Genomic DNA, 22,647 nt, shown 5'->3' on the forward strand with positions numbered 1-22,647 from the left:
AAAGAAGCATATACCACATAAAAATGTCTTTGTCTTTGCTGCCTGACAGCATCTGGCACTAGAGCATAAGGCACTGCTCACTAGGCAGCCACAGCAGTCTTGATGGGGACCAAGGCCACAAGAAACTAAGCACAATGTGCCTTTTAAAAGAAATACATGAAAAAAATTTGTGTGTGTGTGCCATGGTTTAGGATGATGAAAGGCAGAAGCTCCACCTAATTTTAAATGAGTTATTTTTTAAGAGAGTGAGAATGTTATGGTGCTAAACTTAACAAAAAAAAAGAGACCACTGAAATTAATTTTAGTGATCTTTTCAAAAGTGTTGAGGGGATAAAGATTACAAATTATGTTATATAAAAATAAACCTATAAATCTGTTTCAGACTGCATAAGAAAAAAGAAAAGGAAAGAAAAGGTTTGGGAAAGGAACTTCATTTTATGAAATTTAGAAAATATGAAAAAACACTAAGAAATCACGTATTATTCTATCTCCCTGATAACATTTTAGTATATTTCCTTCTGGCTCCCCCCCATCTCTACATAAATATTTATGTTTGTCTTTAATTTCTTTCACATACATAGTTTTTATTACAAAAGTAATGACATAACACTTAGGAAAAGAATCAGGAAATACAATGAACTGAAGAGAAAGTAAAGAATTACCCAGAATTGTACAGCACAGAGGAAGTCAGTGTTGCCAATTTAGTGTATATCACTTCCAGAAGGTATTAGTGTATATCACTTCCAGAAGGTATCATATATGGCATCTGTTTTAGACAAAAATTCTCACCTACGTATATGGGAAATTAGCTATCTTGGTTTACTAATGGCTGAATTAGTATTTTAAGTGATTAAATAGTATTTACTGAGTGAATGAATTCAAGGTATTTATTGCATACTATAATCATTTTATTTTCTATCTACTCTGCTCCTTTCTATGCATCCTAGCTAGTACGAAAGTCAGCTCCATGAAGAAGCTTATTGACCTTTGTATTTGTATCCTCAGCATCTAGCATAAAGGATACTTAATACACATTTTTTTTTTTTTGGATAAATGAGAGCAAAAAAACTCAGCAGTAACAAGGGTAGAAAACCATAGTGGTTAAAAAATTTGAGGGAGAAAAAAAGTTGAGGGAGAAATTCAACTTATGTGTATAAATAAAATGTATTCAGAGAAATTTAATTACTGAAGTTTAGAAATTTTATTTTATTTTATATTTTTTAGTTTAGAAATTTTAAAGACAACATTATTTGCATAAGATACCAGAACTATATGTAAAAAGCCAGCAAGCTTAATATTAAACAAAAAGACTGTGGAAACTTAAGTAATGTTTTAATTCAATAGACCTGAAACATTTGGAGTTACTATTACAAAGGTCATTTGTTTCATACAGTTAAGAACCAACACAGATTCCCCCCCCCTAAACTGAATTTCATTGTTGGTGCTACCTTTATATTTAATAAAGGACTCCCAGAGCTTATCTGCTATGCCCTTTCCAACTTCCAAAACTACTAACCTTTCAAAGTCCAGCTCAGACCTCATCACTCATAGCATACTTCTGCTTCTGCACCCAGAGGGAATCACTTCCTATATTGTACTCACTGCCTAAATACCTTGCAGAATTTGGTAAGTTACATACAGGAGTTATCCTGTATCACAGTTATTTGTTTTTACATCTTTGTCCCCTGTTAGGTATCAATATCTGAGGGGTGGGATCCCTGGGTGGCGCAGCGGTTTGGCGCCTGCCTTTGGTCCAGGGCGCGATCCTGGAGACCCGGGATTGAACCCCACGTCGGGCTCCCGGTGCATGGAGCCTGCTTCTCCCTCTGCCTGTGTCTCTCCCTCTCTCTCTCTCTCTCTCTCTCTGTGTGACTATAATAAATAAAAAAAAATTAAAAAAAAATATCTGAGGGGCAAGGTCAGTGATTAGTTATTCCTGTATTTATCAGTACTTATTTATTAGTTAGGGCCTGTCACAAAGCAGGGAGTTAGAAAATGTTTGCTGAGTTGAATTTGACAAAAATGATTATTTCTAACTTAAAAAATAAAAGATTGAAAAGTTTTCAAGAAAATATACAATCAAAATACTCTGCACATAAACACATGTTAGTATCCATAAGTATTTTAAAATATGTTACTTTACCGTCAGGTCTCTGAAGGGATGTAACAACAATCCTAAAGGAAGCTTAGCTTTATTCAGTAAAGCCTGTGTCTGCGGAATATTTGTCAAAGTACACCGAAATGAACTGCAAAAAATACAGACAACATGGACTATTAGCTATAAAAAATATATATATATGTATATATACACACTATAGATAGTGGTAGATAATTAAAATAATTTAAGGGCATAAATTAAAATCATTTGGGTATGTTATATAACTATAACTGGGAAGAACCAAATTACTCTAAGCAAGCATATGCAATACAGGTCAAAAGACCTGAATTATGGACTCAACATTTTCACAGTGGAAAAGTAGGACACATATGGAAAAAAATACTATGACCAGCATGTAGAACATGAATAGAAAGGAGTAGAAAACACAAGTGAACAGGAATACCTTTGTATCTTCAATAATGCTGCTCCTGCTTTACTACCCATTTTTCACCTGCTGAAACTCCTTTGATGAGTCTTTTACTATGAGACTCATCAAAATGATCATTTCTTCTGAAGTCACCCTTCCCTCAAATCACAAGTCGGAAGAAATAATGTCTTCCTTTGTGCTCTGCCATCAGTTTATGCTTCTATGGCATCATTAGTCTGCTTTGCTTTAGTTTGTTGTGTACCTTGTCTGTCTTTTCCACTTGAGATCAGTGATCATTTTGTCCTGTATCATCCTAGCACTATTCTTCTCTTAGAGAAGTGTTTATAACTTACTAAGTTGTAAGTTAAGGTCAGGAGACATTAGAATCAATAAAGGTGCAATCAAAGACGTAAGAAGAAATAATAGAAATCAGGAAAGAAATTTTAAGAAGAGCAGCTCATAGTATGTAGAGATATCCAGATACCTAGGCTGGTATTGTTCCTTGAACACACTAAGGTGATACCTGCTTCAGGACTTCTGAGTTTGTTGGTCATGTAGCTTGGTATACTTGCTTCCCAGAGTCATGTGGTTTGCTCTCACTCTTCATTCAGATCTCTACTCAAATGTTAACTCCTTGGGAAAACCTCTCTTGATTCCTCAAATTGAAAACAGCCAACCTCCACCCTTACTGCTCCCTACTTCAAAGTAATATTCTGACATTACATTATACAGAAGGTCCTCAACTTATGGCTTTTGACTGTTCATAGTATGTACTCCCTAAGAGAATAAAGGTTGCAAGAGATTGGGAACTCCATTTATTTCCTGCTTTATTCCCAGCATCTAGAAAGAAACAGTGCCTGGTCCTTAACTTAAGAAGGCATTCAGTAAACATTTATTGAATAAGTGATATATCTTTATATGGAGTCACAATTATTATTCTTGTTTAACAGTTGACAATATTGAAAATTTGGTAAAGAAATTTGCAGTCTAATAGCTACTTATCAATGGAAATGTGGTAAGAACCTGAGTCTTTTCAACTATCTACACTCTTAAATAATCTGCATTGCTATTTTGATGAGAGAGGTTTTCACAAAAAACACAAAACTGAGTAGAAACATACACCGTCCCCTACCTCTGAGATCTCTTCATACAAATACATACACTAGATTCAACTACTTAAGGAGTGCTTAATCTTTCATAATAGAAGGCCCAAATCCACACACTTATAGACCTCACAGCAACTTATAGTCACAGGAATGGGCAGCAGTTTTCATCCTAGGATCAATGACTGTACATTTTTACGGCAATGATATTGACACTGCCTTACGTACTAATGGGCGACTGGCGGTAGCATGTGGCAGAAAAGGGGGAATCCTCGGAGCAACTCTGTTTTCTGTATTGGAAATCTCCTTAAGATTTTGATTAAAAAAGGGCAGCTTACAGTTTTTTAGAAAGCTAAAACACTACTGCCTTAATAAAAGAAAATACTGGCTGTAAAGAGGAACACCAATTCTCCTAATGCAAGGGAAAAGACAAATGTTCTGTAAATTGAAGTTTACTTTATGAGGAAGAGAGATTTCAGGAGCAGAAAGAGGTTTTCTAAGAAGCATCTGGGTGCAGAGGAATATTGTACTCTTAGGAGAAAGAAGTACTGAAAGTGAACAACAATGGCGAACTCTTAGTTTTGAAGGTGCTATGAGGAGCATGACAGAGCTACAGAGCTAGCTCATCTACCAAAGGATACCCAGGGCTTGGTGGCCACCAGATGCAAACTGTCAGCTAAACCTCTCTATGAGGTAAGGAAATATTCAATAAAGGAAATTCAAATTTAAATTTAGGCTGGATAAAGCAGCCTGGGGATAAAGGTCTTCTCATTTTATGCTAAGTGAGAAAAGAAAGAACATTTAAACCTATTCTTGGGATTACATAAATGAAGTCTGTGTCCTTTTCAAGCAAAGATGAAAGGACATACATTTTTAAAGATTTCACCTTATTTAAAAGACATCTATCTGAAATTATTACTGGTGAAAAGGAAAAAGAATTTTTTTTTAAGATTTTATTTATTTATTCCTGAAAGACACAGAGAGTGAAGCAGAGACACAAGGCAGAGGGAAAAGCAGGCTCCTTGTGGGAAGCCTGATGAGGAACTTGATCCCAGGACCCTGGAATCATAACCTGAGCTGACGGCAGATTCTCAACCACTGAGCCACCCAGGTGCCCCAGGTGAATTTTAAGAATTTTAAGAAATTTAAGAAAAATACAGTTAGATCTGGGTACCTGAAATTCTTCACTCAAATAGAAAAACATTTCCCTTGTATTAGGTGATAGGGAATAGGATTGATGGGACACAGAGGCGGAGACAGGAACAGGACCTAAAGGAATTTTACAGCTAGAACTTCTGTACAAAGTAAAATAGAAAAGTCCCAATTAACAAAACTTCTAATCAAGGAATTAATATCCTACCACTTTCATTAGTTTTGAAGGTCAAACAACATTTCTGACAAAGTTTATTATTTACTAAAGATCATAAAATAAATACTTACTCTGGGCTACAGTTTAATTTTTTGAGGTCTAAATTCAAGTTAGGTACAGGAGGCCAAACAGGAGTCATGGGTAAAATATTCCTCTCCTGAGTGAGGTTTACAGGTCTCAGACTTTCTGGCTGTGGAGAACTCTGCAGACTCAGTCCTCCCAGACTGGAGGACAGCTGGTTCATACCAGGATATTGCTGAAAAGGCAATTAAAAACAAAACAAATAAAAGAACAATATAACAAACATAAGTACAATGTATTATACTCTACGTAGGATTTTAACATACGGAATAAGTAAGAAGATGAAAAAATTTAAACCTGGCTTGGAAATAGAATGTTCTAACAGGGCAGTTCAATTTAAAGCATTCTTGAAAAAAACTCAAAGCAAAATAATAAATAAATAAATTTAAATCTTAGCACAGTTAAACTTCACAACCAAATTTCAGCAAGAATGTTTTTCAGCATCAAGAATTTGGTTTCCATGAATATAAATATAGTACATACTGGAAACGCAGGATAAATGCTTTTGTTTCCAAGTTTTTTCAATGATCAAATTTCAGAATAATGAATTGATTTCGTAAAAATGTACAATGATGTTCAATGAGTTTTGCTTTGCTTATTTTTGCCATGTTATGCTTGTTTTATTTTTAGTATTATGAATTCACAGCTTTCTAGGAACTCAAAGTGACCTAATGAATACAGTTATTTATTTTGATGCTCAAACTACTCAGATTTAGCTGGTAAAAAAAGACAGATTATTTAATAAATGATTAAATAATCCCAGGTGAACTTAGAGCTAGTTATTTTTTGGGGGAAAATGAGTTTATTATTTACATTATGAGTCAAAATAAAACCTTAAATAGATTAATGATGCAAAACTGAAATCACCTAAGAACTAAAAGAATTTATAGCTGGAATATTTCCTAATCTAAGGTTGAAAAGATCTTTTAAAGGATACAAACAAAAGCAAAAACAAAAAAAAATCATAATACAATTTAGATATTTCCTCAATGTCAAAAAGTACCATTAAAATTAAAAAAAAGGGATCCCTGGGTGGCGCAGCAGTTTAGCGCCTGCCTTTGGCCCAGGGCGCGATCCTGGAGACCCGGGATCGAATCCCACGTCGGGCTCCCGGTGCATGGAGCCTGCTTCTCCCTCTGCCTATGTCTCTGCCTCTCTCTCTCTCTCTGTGACTATCATAAATAAAAATAAATAAATAAATAAAAATAAAAAATAAAAATAAATGTTAAGGTGGAGGGAAAAATTATAATTATATTGGACAAAAGATTAATAATACTTATTATAGATAGCTTTTACAAACCAGAGGACCTGAATAATGGTGAAAGAATATGAACTGGGGTTTCAGTAAAGAAATATAAATGACTGGGACACCTGGGTGGCTCAGCGGTTGAGTGTCTGCCTTTGGCTCAGGGTATGATCCTGGGTCCGGGGATCGAGTCCTGCATTGGGCTCCCTATAGGGAGCCTGCTTCCCCCTCTGTCTATGTCTCTGTCTCTGTTTCTCATGAATAAATAAACAGAATCCTTACTGCCTACTAGGTATCTCCAGGTAAATGTCTATTAGGTGTATTAACTTAACATGGCCAATTTGATTGCCACTTTTAGACCTATTTGTCTCTCTTCACCTTCAAAGTAAATGCACTACTCTCTACCCAGTTGCTCTGACAAAAAAAGTACCAGTTATCCTTTTTTTTTTTTAAAGATTTTATTTATTTATTCATGAGCGGCACACAGAGAAAAGGAGGCAGAGACACAGGCAGAGGGAGAAGCAGGCTCCACGCAGGGAGCCTGACATGGGACTCGATCCCGGGTCTCCAGGATCACGCCCTGGGCTGAAGGCGGCGCTAAACCACTAAGTCACCCAGGCTGCCCGCTACCAGTTATCCTTGAAGACTTCCTTTCTCTCACCTACCATAACCAATCCATCTGTAAGTTAAAAGATAGCCCTTCTCCATCCACTCTTCATTACCTTCATCGATACTACCTTAGGACAAAGCACAGTGATATGTTTCTGGGATTCTGGCAAAGCTTCCATTTTTCCCCTGGTTTCCACTTTTGTCTTTTCAAATACTTCCATCCCTAATCTGTTCTTCACACAGCAGCCAAAATGATTCTCTAAATCATGTAAATCAGATATCACTCCATTACATAAAATCTCCAATGTTTCAAACCTTTTGCACTTGGTATAAAATCTAAGGCTTCTGACTACGGTCCTTCCCTACCTCTTTGATCTCATTGCAATACTCTTTCCATTGCCAACTGAGTTCTAGCCACTCTGAGACTTTATGCTCGCAACACATCAAAGTTGCTCCTGCTTTAAGTCTTTGCCTGTATGCTTCCTCAGCCTGAGATGTTCTCCCCCAGATTTTCCCATTCCTGGTTCTTCTTGTTATTCAAATAGTAACTCAAACATAATTTCTACAGTGAAGGATTTCCTGTTTAGTTTATATCCAAACCCCAGCAATTTCTTCAATTTGTCTTATCTCACAGCAATTGTAACTATTTGAAATTATCTTATTAATTTATTGATTTACTTATTTATTGTCTCATTGAATCTGCCCTCCTAACAAATTTCTGACAGCAAGAACTTTATTTTCTTCACTTGGCTTCCTCTTGTATCTTCAGTACCTAGAGTAGCACTGTCACATAGTAGGAACTCAGTAAGTTTTTACTGAATGAATAAATAGCAGTTCTAAAGTCTTGTAAGATTAGGTGCTTTGATTCAGTAATTTCACCTAAAGTAATTTCTTCTAAGGAAATAATGAGACAAATGCAGTAAGGTGTGTGCACATGTGTGTGTATGAAGGTTGATTATAACAATCACGCCTAACAATGGTAGACTGCTTGATCATAAAACATGATCTTATCGGATGAAGAATATATAGAAAGGTTTTATCTAATGCTATTAAAGGAATTAAAAGTTTCTAAAACAATATCCCTACTAATCATCATCTTTTGTTTGTTTAAATAAGCTATTAGGATGACCAGTTTCTTTACTGGGTTTCCCCCCAAATATATAGCAAGAAATTTGGAAGGACAGACCCCCAAGTGTTGCTGTTTACATCTTGATGGTGGGAATATCACTTAGTATTTATTGTCCTCTTTTTGCTTATCTGTACTTTTCTACAATTGGTTATGTCTTTGTTGTTGTTGTTTTAAAAAAAAAGCACTATATACATTATTTATAATAGCCAAAATATGGAAAGCAGTGAATCCATTGATGCTAAATAAAATATGACAGAGAAAGATAAAAGCCACATGATTTCACTCATACGTGGAATTTAAGAAACAAAGCAAATGAAAAAAAGAAGAGAGAGACAAATCAAGAAACAGACTCTTAACTATAGAAAACAAACTGATGGTTACCACAGAGGAGGTGGTAGGGAAATGGGTGAAATAGGGGATGGGGATTAGCGAGCGCACTTGTTGTGAAGAGCACCTGGTGATTAAAATACAAACTTAAAAAAGTAATAAAAATTAAAAAGCCTTTTGACTCAAAAAAAAAAAGCACTACATAACACTATATCTGGCTTTTCATATAGTCACTAAAATATCTAATTGTAATTTTCATTTTTTAAAAAGATTTACTTATTTATTTGAGAGAGTGTGCAAGGAGAGGAGGAAGGGGCAAAGGGAGAAGGGGAAAGAGGAGGGGAAGTGAACTCCCTGCCTGCCACTAGCTCCATCTTGGCTTCGATCTCATGAGTGTGAGATCATGACCTGAGATGAGACCAAGAATCAGACATTTAACTGACTGAGTCACCCAAGTGCCCCTCATTTTCATTTCTAAACATGAACTTTTTCTTCTTGTTTTTCAGGGTTGAAAAACAAATTTTAATTTTTTCTTCCTCAAAAGCCAAATATTGGGATTTTCTACTTCTTAATAAAGGTCATCTCAAATTAATAAGAATAAAGAAAGCCCTTAAAGCTCAGAACCCTCCCACTGGGTTATACTAAGTACAACGTTTAAAGGCATTTCAATTTCATTATAGAAGGGTAGCTAAAGCTAAAGTAAGATATTCCTATTCTAACTAGGACTTCAAAAATAAATGGCTTATTTTTTTAATTCCCCCTCTCCCATGCCCCTTACCCCACAATATCAGAGTTCTCAGTCAGACTTGAAAACACTTTAAAACAAGTCCTTGGCAATCTCCAAATTATTCTTGGTGACTCTGCTATTCCTCTGGCCATAATGTTGGGACCAGAGTGCACATAAAAAGTCACCTTTAAATGGCTTCTTTTAAAAATAACTTGATAGGGCAGCTCTCATGGTCTGCAGCCTGGGGTGTGATCCTGGAGACCGGGGATCAAGTCCCATGTCGGGGTCTCTGCGTGGAGCCTGCTTCTCTCTCTGCCTGTGTCTCTGCCTCTCTCTCTGTGTGTCTCCCATGAATAAATAAATAAAATCTTTAAAAAAATAAAATAAAATTAGCTTGATAATATTAATCTAAAAACTACAATCTTTTAGTAGATAGATAAGAATTTAAAAGTATGTCCTAGCTGTGTTTTTTTAAAAAGATTTTATTATTTATTTGATTGAGCTATTTATATCTATATATCTATATATATGCACACACACACACAGAGAGCACACGCACACGTGCGCATGCAGCACACACAAGCAGGGAGAGTGGGAGAAGGGAGAAGCAGGGAGCCCAATATGGAGCTTGATCTCGGAATCCTGGAATAATGACAAGCCAAAGGCAGACAACTTAATTGACTGAACCACCCAGGCACCCCTAGCTGTGTGTTTAAATCATTATTGTTCACTGACCCTGAATCTAGTGTCCAAAAATTATTTTAAAATTAGATTAAACAGGGGATCCCTGGGTGGCTGGCTCAGCAGTTTGGCGCCTGCCTTCGGCCCCGGGCGTGTGATCCTGAAGTCCTGGGATCAAGTCCCACATTGGGCTTCCTGGATGGAGCCTGCTTCTCCTCTGTCTGTGTCTCTGCCTCTCTCTCTATGTGTCTCATGAATAAATAAAATCTTTAAAAAATAAAATAAAATAAAATCAGATTAAACAAAAATAGATTGCTGCTTTATAATCTTTTATATACATATATAAAATCTGACTTTGGTTTTCTTTTGCACAAGTCTCTACCAGTTTTTTTTTTTTTAAGATTTTATTTATTCATTCATGAGAGACACAGAGAGAGAGAGGCAGAAACATAGGCAGAGGGAGAAAGAAACAGGCTCCCTGTGAGCCCTATGTGTGACTCAATCCCAGGACTCTGGGATCACGTCCTGAGCCAAAGGCAGATGCTCAACTGCTGAGTCACCCAGGCATCCCAAGTTCCTACCAGTTAAAGAGAGAGAAAAAAAGTGCTTAATTCTGAACTGTAAAAGACTTGCACTCTCAGAACTAAGCCTGGTCTTGGACAGACAACTTCACTTATCTGAGTCTCATTTTTTTCACTTAAGTAATCACAGGAAGGTAACTATGATAAAAAAGCCAAAATGACAAGGATGTGCAGTAACTGGAACTCTCATATACTGCTAATGGAACATCTGCTTTGGAAAATTGTTTAGCATTAAATGCTGCAAGTATGGATACCCCATGACCCAGCAATTCCACTCCTCGATACATACATTTCGTTTAAAAGACATGAACAGAAATATTCACAACAGCACTATTTTTAATAGTGCCACACTGGAAGTTTACCCTAATGCCTGTCAACAATAGAGCAAATAAGTAAACTAGTATATTCACAAAATGGAATATATACAACCATGAAAATGAATGAACTACAAGCACACAGTAAACATAATGTTGGGCCTAAGAGCCTAGACAAGAATATACAGTTATTATTCCACTTATATAAAGTATAAAGACAGGCAGTATTAATGTGTGGTATTAGAAGTCAGGACAGTTGCCAACTCTTATTTGGGTGTTAGTAACTAGAAAAGGCATGAGAAAGGGCTCTGGCTATTGGTTATGTGTGTTCAATTTTGGAAAGGTATCAAACTGTGTGATGTTGATTTATATATTTGTACATAAATTCAATACAGATTATATTTCAATAAAAAGTTGTAAAAAGATGAAAGGTAGAAGCAAATGATCTCTAATAGTATCAAGTCTAAAGCTTTTGCTTTATGATATTCATTTCTCCCATGATTAATAATCTAGGTTACTTTTTAGTCTGCCTCTGTCCCCTTCATTCAAACTCCTGTGATCTCTGCACAAGAGCTAGAATATAAAAAGGACTGATACTACAGAAGAACAGAATGAAGGTTTTTTTTTTTTTTTTTTTTTTATGATAGTCACACACACAGAGAGAGAGAGGCAGAGACACAGGCAGAGGGAGAAGCAGGCTCCATGCACCGGGAGCCCGACGTGGGATTCGATCCCGGGTCTCCAGGATCGTGCCCTGGGCCAAAGGCAGGCGCCAAACCGCTGCGCCACCCAGGGATCCCGAATGAAGTTATTTTTAAAATCTAGCATAATAAAATTAATTTTTACTTTTATTCTAAGGACAATCTCTTAACTTTTCCAAAATAACCTTCCAAATAAAGTGGAAAAAGAACAATACTTGATCCTATTTCAAGGGTCAGCAAACTTTCTCCGTACAGGGTCGGGTAGTAAGTATTTTAAAGCTTCAAGAGCCACACATCTCTTTTGTAGCTACTCAACTCTACACTGTGGTGCAAAAGCTGACATAGATAATACATAAAAGAATGCTTGAGGCTCCATTCCAATAAAAGTTTATTTGTAGAAATGGGCAACAGGTCACATCTGGTCCAAGAACCTTTTCTATGTCCTTGTGGAATACCACTACAGTTTTTTTTCCTTGCCCAAAAGTTCCTCTAAGTACTAGATCCTTTCTTTGAACTTGGTTTTCCTCACACTAAAATGTAAAAATACATTATGTTTTATGACCCCCAAAAGCAATTTCCCTAGAGCACAAGAGTCAGAAAATAATGACTTAAGAATTGTTTCATCTGGACCAATAAAGCCATAAAGAAACTCTAACAAAATGGAAGGCAGAAATATCTGTTCTAACCAACCATATTTCTCTAGTGCCTCTCTCTCCTAGTTTCTTTTCCTCCGTCTGTGCCTTAATTCTAAGATTAAATACCAAAAACATGATTTTCCTATGTCCCCTTAATTTTCATTCTTAGTGTACCATAAGATGAAATTTCTGTAAGGTTAATCTACTGAGAGCAGTTTTTCATTTTAAGTACAATGTTTTATCATTTCGATTGTTTCCTTATATTTTACTTTCTTAATAAATGTAAATATGAGATCCTTACTATTCTGTATTATTAAATTGATATGGCACTTAAGAGGTGACTCCAAAAAAGGTCTTATCAGAATGGGTGGGTCACAGCAATAGTTAATAAGAAATATAACTATTGATCAGCATTTATGTGTGTGGAGACCGTTACCAATTTCAGTTATATGTCATATCATGAGGAAAAAGCCAGCTAAATAATACAGACCTTTAAAAAACTTAACATTTAATTTCCTAATTACAAAATTAATACCTGCACATTGCAAGACTCTGAAAAATAAAAGTACAATGAAGGACAGAAAAAAAATCACAGCTAATATCCTGATCCAGATTTAGCCTCTTTAAAGATTTGATACTTATATTTCCTTTTATCTCTATTTATACATACACACACACAAACTGGAACTGAATTCTATGATGTTTGACCTAGGTTACTGGTGTTTGCACCTGTGATCCATTTGAATCACCAGGGATTTGTTAGAATTGATAGTAGTTTCATAATTTTAGAAATGTAAAGTTTTTACACATACTTGAGCATATGGCTGGAATCCAGAATACACTGGGCTACTGGGCGGTACTCCAGAATTAAGTGGTGCTGTAGCATTCTGATAACCAGGCTGAAGAGTTGGATAACCATACCCAAAGGGCTTAGCCATTTTTGAAGGCTGAGGAGCAGAAGGAGCTGGAGCTGGGTCAGGTTCAGGAGCAGGATCAGGAGCAGGACTGCTTGCTGATGAGGAAAGCATATCTAACAAAAGGAAAAACATGGTGTTAACACTGAAAATCAGGACTCTATATATAAAGACTTGGCTCCTCGGCAAGCCATAATCTTTGGCATTTTCCTTTTTTACACTTTTTATTATGAGATATTACAAACATCCACAAAAGTAGAGAGAATAGAATCATGAACTCTTCACCCCTTTACTCAGTTAGAAGTATGTATTATTTGCAGAGGCAAAACTGCCAGAGTATGAAGACAGTGTATAGAATAGTGTCCTGCTCCTAAAACAATGTCTGGTATGTAATAGATCCCAAATAAAATACAATGAATAAAGGTTCTTCCTGTATTTAAATTTAAAACAAAAACTAAAATTTGATTAAAATGGAGAAAAAACTATAAAATTTAATCCTCAAGCACAAAAATAACAAGAAACCCTAAAAATTATTCTACTACACATACCATTAACACGTTGCCATACTGTTACTCTTAAAGTCAAATCTGTATAACATATATGAATTCCAATCTACTTTTCATATAAAGATTACATTCTTTAAGAGCAACCAGGCTCTGAAGAAGATATGCTCTTAAAAGGATCTGACTTAATAAAATTTATTTTTTAAGGATTCTTCAAGAATTCTTTCTACTGACAATATCTACTGGCTCTCATTTTGGAGATATGTTCCCAGACATTCCTTTGTCTATCATCTTGTGCTACTTAGGCAAGGGCTGGCTGGCTTGCTGGCTTTCTGGTAACCTCCCAGATTTCTTACTAGGACAAGAGCTTCAATGCAGTGTCATATCCTGCTTATCATTCTTCACAGTGATGGGAATGTAAGGAGAAAAAAGGTCTCTTAACATGGTAACAGTCATCAGCATAAGATATAAAAAGCTGGAGTCATACACATGAAGGTCTAAAGCATCTTCCCTTCCTTAGGAAAGGGACAACATACCATACATACATTTCTATAGTCCTAAGATATATATATATTTTAAAGATTTTCTTTATTTACTCATGAGCGATAGAGAGAGAGAAAGAGGCAGAGACACAGGCAGACAGAGAAGCAGGCTCCACGTAGGGAGCCCGATGTGGGACTCGATCCCGGGTCTCCAGGATCACACCCTGGGGGCTGCAGGCAGCGCTAAACCTCTGTGCCACCGGGGCTGCTCTATAGTCCTAAAATCTATCCTAACCCCTGACACATAGTACTTTCAATTCATTTAATCTTACTGGTATAGATATTCAAATCTTTAATTTTGGTACAGTATAAATAGCTAGAAAACTTGCCCAAGGTCACTCACTTAGTGTAAAAGCACAGTTCATAATAAGACTAAGATTTGTTGATGAAATGAATACGGACAAACAATATAAGGTCAAACTCCAAAGCCATGATCTTTTAACTATCCTACATTCAGCATTTCGCTTCAGGTTAATTTGCTGTTGTTGTTTAGGTTAATTTGAAGCTCATGAAATACTATATAGTTATAGTAAATTCATAGTATAAAAAATTTTTTTAAAAAATTCCAGTATAGTTAACACACAGTGTTATACTGGTTTCAGGAGTATAATATAGTGATTCCACATGTAGTATTCACCTTTTAGTGAACAAATTAACTCTTCTAAAGTATTTTTATAATAGTGATTGCTTTTGGAATGGTCCACATTTCTTACACACATACACGCATCCCTAGGGGGGAAAAAATCCTTAACCATAAAAGGCTGAGTAGCTTATCGAAGTATTCTTGAAATATTAAAAGGGAATTCTATACTAAGCTGAGAAGATGAAAGTTTCTACCAATTCATAGGATAGTGATAGCCAGATAGTATGTTAAGTGCAGCATACTCCAACTTCAATTAAGCTCCATCCTGGATTATTACCAAAGTGGTAAGAAATAAAGAAAGGGGCAAAATTACTTGTTCTGTTAGTCCTAAAGTTTCAAATCATTAGAAAAAGTGAGAAAGCGAGCAGATTGTCAGGTTATTCATGATAAAAGACAGACAAAAAAGGGAAATCCCATTAAACTGGGATATTATAGTGAAATGACTACTAATTATAAAACTTAAACTTGTATATATTTTTTAATACTATTCACCACTCCTATTCCTATGTAATGACCAAAGTTATTTCCAGATAAAGTTAAAAGTAATGCCTCCAAAATTTACCCCTAAGTTGGTTAATCTATTTACCTGGTGAGGCAGCCAGGAGCCATAGGCGGGAGTAAAGAGTCAAAGACTATTTATATTCAGAGGCTAGTTGGAAGGAATTGAAGGACCAAAACATGAGAACAGAAATATAAAATTTACTTAAGAAGTTATCAGCATAAAAAAGAAGGGAAAGAGGAGAATTATTTACTATTAAAAATCTTTTGGAAGGAGGAAAAAGATAAAGAGCATGATACAAAAACAAAATAATAAATTTCCTTAGGCCTCCCAGAAACGACATTTGTAGTTGTTATATAACAATTAAAACTATTATAAAGGCTGAGAAATACCAGAAAATGTCCCCTTTTTCTGTTAAAAATACAGCCTTAATTATGTATAATGTATATTGATATTTGGAAAAAATTGATGATCAGTAATTTTTCAAGTAAGCACCAAATAAGCACAAAACAAATTACCTGGGTAGCTGCCTCCTTCCAAGGCATCATAACTGTTGGGCATTGGAGAAGCACTGCTCGTGGTAGAAGAGCTATCAACACCTGAAAGGAAAAACCAAAATATCTACTAAGTTTAAAATAATAATGTATCTTAGAGCAGCCTTTGGCAATTTTGAAAAAGATGTTTTGCTGAACTAGGAAAATTCCTGACTCTAGTAAAAACTAAAAGTGACTGATGTTTAATGACCTTTAAAAACCATGTATAAATTTCAATAAATAAGGGTGGAGAGAACATGGAGCTGACAAGTGGAATAAATTTAATCAAACACATGTGAAGGTGTCTTAGAGAACAGGTATCAAACTTTTAAAAGTAGTCAAACACACAAAAATGAATGTTAGATTGATGGAAATGTTACTAGAATAACACCTCCAAAGGTCCCATCTACTAAGTCTCAAGCCATTAAGTATATTTAATCAATATTAAGATATTTTAAGATAACGAAATTTTAGACTTTTATAAGGCAGCATGGCTGTATGAAACCATCTTAAAAGAGGAGTCTCTAGCTTGAGCTGCTAGAGCAGCTCACCATTTCTATGTCTCAGTTTATACATCTCCAGACTGGAGATTAAATGGTACTTATTGTTAATCAAGTAATATAAATGAAGTATTAGATTTTAAGAATTTTTATTATGTTTGTTCATTCAAAACCTGTAAGATTAACAGGAATCATCAGTGACAATTTATGAAGAAATTTAGTGATATGTCACATGGATAGAATATACAATATATTTCTTTCATTCATCTACTCACTCAATATTTTATTGAGAACCTACAGTTATCTTACATTGACATGGTAGAGTATATACCAATGAATGAAATGATAATCCACATGGTCCCTCTCTTGCATTAGCGATCTTGGTCTCTTTCATTATGACACAAAATTCTGTGCACAGAGGTGATCCTTAGCTCTTATTACTAATATTATAACTGGGGTTTAGGTTAATTTTCAACTGTGATATAAAAAGAACAGGTATGGATAATTATCTTTCACTGAATAATTTTGGATAACCATGAAAATTAGGTATACTGGACTCAGGGCATAAATGTTAAAGCTTTTTGCAAAGGAACATTTTATTATCAGCAAAAAAACATGAAACTACAAAAGACTGCAGTTGCTTTAGGCTGTTCTTTACCTGCTATATAACTTTGGGTAAGTGACAATCCTCAATACTAACTAATACTCTGTTCTGCAAAATGAGAGTGATTTAAAAAATGCCCTACATGTATGCTTCTTAAATGAGATGGTAAATAAGAAGCAACTTAGAAAATATGAGGGCTATAAAATAAGTAATAGGTAGAAGACACTAATGTTTACTAGGTGCTTTCTTTGTGATAAACACAAAATTGTTGCATATCTATGTCATTATTAATTTTAGAAGGGGAAGTAATGGCTCTTCCTTTTTGTTCCTTGTGTTCGTAAAAATACAATTAAAGAAAAATGCTGATATATAAAGTCAAAAGTCTTGAAGTAAAGCATTAAAAAACAATATACCAATACCCAAAGCAAGATTCAGTAAAATCTCTATCAAAATGTCAATAGCATTTTTCACAGAACTGAACAAATAATCCTAAATTTCTATGGAACCACAGAAGACACCAAATAGCCAAAACAATCTTAAGAAAGATGAACAATCTTAACAAAGAAAATCACAATCCCAGATTTTAAAATATATTTTACAAAGTGATAGTAATCAAAATAGTATGGTATTGGCACAGAAACCAACATATAGATGAATAGAACTAGGTAGAAAGCCCAGAAATAAACCCATGCTTAAAGGACCAATTAATCCATAACAAAAAAAGGAAGAATATACAATGGAAGAAAAAACTTTTAATAAATCATGTTGGGAAAACTGGACAGTTACATGCAAAAGAAAGAAACTGGACCACTTTCTTGCACCATACACAAAAATATGCATTAAAGATCTAAATGTGAAACTTGAAACCATCAAACTTCTAAAAGAAAATACAAGCAGTAATCTCTCAGACATGGCCTTAGCAATATATTTACGGATATGTCTCCTCAGGCAAGGGAAAAATAAGCAAAAATAAACTACTGGGACTCTACCAAAATAAAAAGCTTTTACACAGCAAAGGAAACCATCAATAAAACGAAAAGGCAATCCACTGAATGGGAGATGGTATGTGCAAATCATGTATCTGATAAAGGGTTAATACTGAAAATATATAAAGAACTCATAAATACTCAACATCAAACAGTCTGATTTAAAAAATGGGCAGAGGTCTTGAATAGAACTTTCCAAAGAAGATATACAGATGGCCAACAGACACATGAAAAGATGCTCAACATCACTCATCATCAGAGAAATGCAAATCAAAATCACAATGAGAGACCACCATACCAGTCAGAATGGCCAGCTAGTATCAAAAAGACAAGAAATAACAAATGTTGGTTATAATGAGAAGGAAAGGTAACCCTCATGCACTGTTGGTGGGAATGTAAACTGGTATAGCCACTATGGAAAACAGTATGGAATTTCCTCAAAAAATGAAAAAGAACCCACAAAAAAACCACACAATCCAGAAATTCCACTACTGGGTATTTACCCCCCCACACACACACCAAACCAAAACACTAATTTGAGAAGATATATGCACCCCTATGTGCATTCCGCATTATTTATAATAGTCAAGGTATAGAAGCAACCCAAATGTCCACTAATAGATGAATGGATAAAAAAGATGTCTCTCTCTCTTTCTCTCTCTCTCTCTCTCTCACACACACACACACACATACAGAGCAATATCACTCAGCCATAAAAAAGAATGACATCTTCCCATGTGCTACAACACAGATTTATTATGCTACGCAAAATAAGTCAAGAGAAAGATAAATACCATTATTTCACTTATATGTGGAATCTAAAAAACAAAACAAATGAATAAACAAAAAAAACAGACTTTCAACTATACAGAACAGACTGGTGGTTGCCAGAGGGGAAGCAGGTAGGGTAAAATCGGTGAAGGGGATTAAGAGGTACAAACTTCCAGTTATAAAATAAATCAGGCATGGAGATGAAATCACAGCACAGGCAATATAGTTGATAATAATGTAATAACACCATATGGTAACACATGGTGACTGCACTTATTGTGGTAAGCACTGAGTGATGTATAGAACTGTCAAATCACTATGCTGCATACCTGAAATGAATATAACACTGTATATTAACAATACTTTAATAATAAAATCTTTGTTTACTAAGTCTCCCCCCAAAAATACACCAAAACTTAAATACTCATCAACAGATGAATGGATAAACAAAATGTGGTATATCTATATAATGGGATATTATTCAGCTATCTAAGGGAATGAAGTACTGATACATGCTACAAAGTGAATGATCCTTGAAAACACGCTAAGTGAAAGAAGCCAGACACAAAGGTCATAATTAGGATTCTATTAATATGAAATATCCAGAATGGGTTAAGTCTACAGAAACAGAAAGTAGATTGGTGGTTAAAAGGGGCTGAGAGGAGGAGAAAATGGGAAGTTAATTGCCTAATGAAAATAGAGTTTCCTTTTCAGATGATGAAAATGTTTAGTTCTACCTAGTACGGTACTTTCTCAAAGTGAGAACTAGATAGAAGTGGTGACTGCACAACAACCAAAATGACAGAACCAGACAAAGGCAGTGGTTATACTATTAGAGGACACTGAATTAATTATAGACTTTAAAATGGTTAATTTCATGTTATGTGATTTTTTACCTCAAAACCATATGTTAAGACAACATGAACAGGGAAAGAATATTCTTTTCAACAAGATAGCCATGTGACATAGAACAAAGTTAGACCCCTTCCTTACACCCTATCCTAAGACTAATTCAAATGGGTCACAGACCTAAATATAAGCAAAATCTTACAATATAGGAGTAAGTCTTCATGACCTTGGACTGGCAAAGGTTTCTTAAATATGACATCAAAGACACAAGCAACAAGAAAAAAATGATTTTATCAAAATAAAAAACTTTTATGCTCTAAAATATAACATCAAGAAAGAAAAGAGAAACCCACAGAATGAAAAAAAATATTTGCAAATCATACATCTGATAAGGGTCCAGTATCCAGAATATAAAAAGAATTCTTACAACTCAACAATAAAAAGACAACCAAATTAAAAATGGGTAAAGAACTTAAAGATATTTCTACAAAGAAGATAAACAAATAACCAATAAATACATGAAATGATGCTCAACATCATCAAGCCACTAAGGAAATGAGAATCAGAACCACTGAGATGACACTTCATATCCACCAGGGTAGCTATAATTGAAAAGACGGATGATACCAAGTTTTAGCAGGAGTATGGAGAAATCAGAAACTTCATGAGACTGTAAAAAGGGTGCAGTCATGTTGGAAAACATTCTGACGGTTTCTCAAAAGGTTCAACAGAGTTACCTAATAACGTGGCAATTCCACTCAAGAGAAATTAGAACATAAACCTCCACAAAGAACTGTACATGAATGTTCATAGCGGCATTATTCATATGGCCAAAAAGTGGAAACAACCTAAATATCCATCAACTCATGAATGAATAAGTAAGATGTGATATATCTACACAACCGAACATTATTCAGCAATAACAAAGAACTTAGTACTGATGCATGCCACAACGTGGATGAACCCTGACAACATTATGCTAAGAGAAAGAAGCCAGTCACAAAAAGCCACATATTATACGATCTATTTATACTTAATACTCAAACAGATAAGTCTAGAGGCAAAAAGTAGATTAGTGGTTGCCTAGATCTGTGTATATGTATGGGTGGAGGAGGGCAAAAGCAGGAAGTAACTGCTAAAAGGTATAAAGTTTCTACTTGGGGGTAATAAAGATGTTTTGGTATTACATAGCAATGGTTGCAGAACTTTGTTAATATGCTAAAAACTGCCGAGTAAATGTTATGGTATTTCAATTAAAACTATTATTTTAAAAAATACAGAGTATTCTCTGATTAAGAAAAACTTAAGTCTTTAAGAATTTATTTATTTGAGACAGAGAGAGAAAGAGAACATGGGCAGGGGGAATCCCAGGGCAGAGAGAGATGAAGAGTGAGAAGCAGACTCCCCACTGAGCAGGGAACCTGACATGGGGATCAATCCCAGGACCCTGAGATCATGACCTGGGCTGAAGGCAGCCACCTAATAGACTGAGCCACCCGGGCGTCCCAAGAAGAACTTTTAATCATTAATATCAAGAAATAATTATTCTTGAAAAATTAAAGAGAAGATTGCTTACACATATCAACTTATTTTAAAGATTTAAAGCATTAGTCTTGTAAAAATACTGTTTTCAGGAGCCTGGGTGACTCAGTAAGTTGAGTACCTGATTCTTGATTTCAACTCAGGTCATGATCACAGGGTCCTGGAATCCAGCCCTATGCTGAGATCCATGCTCAGTGAAAAGTGCTGAAGATTCTCTCTCGCTCTCCCTCTCTGCTGCTGTTCCCCTACCCCTAAAATGAATAAAATTTTTAGAAAAGAAATAATCTGTTTTATTTTTTAAAATGTATTTTATTTATTTATTCATGCGAGACACACAGAGAGGCAGAGACATAGGCAAAGGGAAAAGCAGGCTCCCCGCAGGGAGCCTGATGTGGGATTTGATCCCAGGACTCCGAGATCGTGCCCTGAGCCAAAGGCAGACACCCAACCACTAAGCCACCCAGGTGCCCCAATCTGTTTTATTTAATAATTTGAAACCTGTTAGCTTTTTCTAAAATTCACTTTTGGAAGAAAAGAACCAATACAAATCTCTATTTTCAACTTGTTAAAAATAGCAAAGCAATGATAAAAGTTTTAAATCCAGATGAACCACTGAACTAATAAACATCCCAAGCTTTGCTAAAACTTATTGTTTAATTTTAATTAAGTCATGCCATCACTGTCAAAACAAGTGGTATTTTTTAAGAGGTAGTACATTATATAAGTTAATATTCTGACCATATATATTTTTTTAAATTTTTATTTATGATAGTCACACACACAGAGAGAGAGAGAGAGGCAGAGACACAGGCAGAGGGAGAAGCAGGCTCCATGCACCGGGAGCCCGACGTGGGATTCGATCCCGGGTCTCCAGGATCGCGCCCTGGGCCAAAGGTAGGCGCCAAACCGCTGCGCCACCCAGGGATCTCCTTCTGACCATATTTTAAAACACCTTCATTACTCCCCTACCATCTTGCAGAATAAAGTCTAAATGTCTTCGTGGTAGCATAAGGAACTTCAAAATGTGGCTTCCACTTCCCCTCTTCATCTCTATTTCTCTCCTATTGTTGCATTTATGCACTATAAATATTGGTTCATTAGCTTAGATTCTGTTCTTTCACATGGCAAACTCCTAATCATCCTTCAAATGTCAAATCCTCCATAAAATCTTTCTGATATACCCATGGAAAATCATTTCCTCTATGTCAGGACATTTTCTCAACTCTTAATTAAAGTACTTTTCAAGATATATTGTAATCACATAAAGCGCCCTACCATATTATGAGTATACAGAGGAAGCTGTGCTACTGTATTAATCTCTGGAACCATGACACCAAGCAAAATACTGCTTTCTGTGTACAAGTTGGCTTTAATTAAATGAAATAGCATTGGGACTTGCCCTCATTCTTAAAACTTAGATAGGTCCAGTTAGCAAGTACTTATAAAACACATAATCTATATTCTTGATTAAATACTATAGATTTGCCATGGCTAGAGGAAAAAAGAAAGCATTTTCAAATGTTTAGTTAATTAGATTTGGGGCTAGCCTAGACATCTAATTACTACTTAAAAACTATTTCTATTTGAAAGTACCTTTGAATTCTAACTCCAGGTGCTGGAACCAAATCTCCTTCCACTGTTGCCCTAATGCTCTGCCCCATCTCACTATACAGAAAGTTGGGAGTTCCCAGCTATAGAAATCTTATATATATATGGCACGTTGATAAGGTAAA

The 22,647-nt window shown here is 35.4% G+C and overlaps 1 protein-coding gene across 2 annotated transcripts in view; it reads right to left on the reverse strand.

Moving 5' to 3' along the window:
- The window catches only part of SEC24B (SEC24 homolog B, COPII coat complex component), a 95,544-nt gene that overhangs the window by 25,045 nt on the left and 47,852 nt on the right, over nucleotides 1-22,647 (reverse strand). For both annotated transcript variants that reach the window (XM_055342464.1, XM_055342463.1), the window contains 4 exons: nucleotides 15,648-15,728; nucleotides 12,841-13,058; nucleotides 5,069-5,253; nucleotides 2,144-2,246 (listed from right to left, as the gene is read on the reverse strand). In XM_055342464.1, coding sequence (XP_055198439.1) covers nucleotides 2,144-2,246; nucleotides 5,069-5,253; nucleotides 12,841-13,058; nucleotides 15,648-15,728 — 587 coding nt within the window. The remainder of the gene's footprint in view (nucleotides 1-2,143; nucleotides 2,247-5,068; nucleotides 5,254-12,840; nucleotides 13,059-15,647; nucleotides 15,729-22,647) is intronic.

This window comes from Nyctereutes procyonoides, unplaced genomic scaffold (assembly GCF_905146905.1).
Source record: "Nyctereutes procyonoides isolate TBG_1078 unplaced genomic scaffold, NYPRO_anot_genome, whole genome shotgun sequence".
NCBI lineage: Eukaryota > Metazoa > Chordata > Mammalia > Carnivora > Canidae > Nyctereutes > Nyctereutes procyonoides.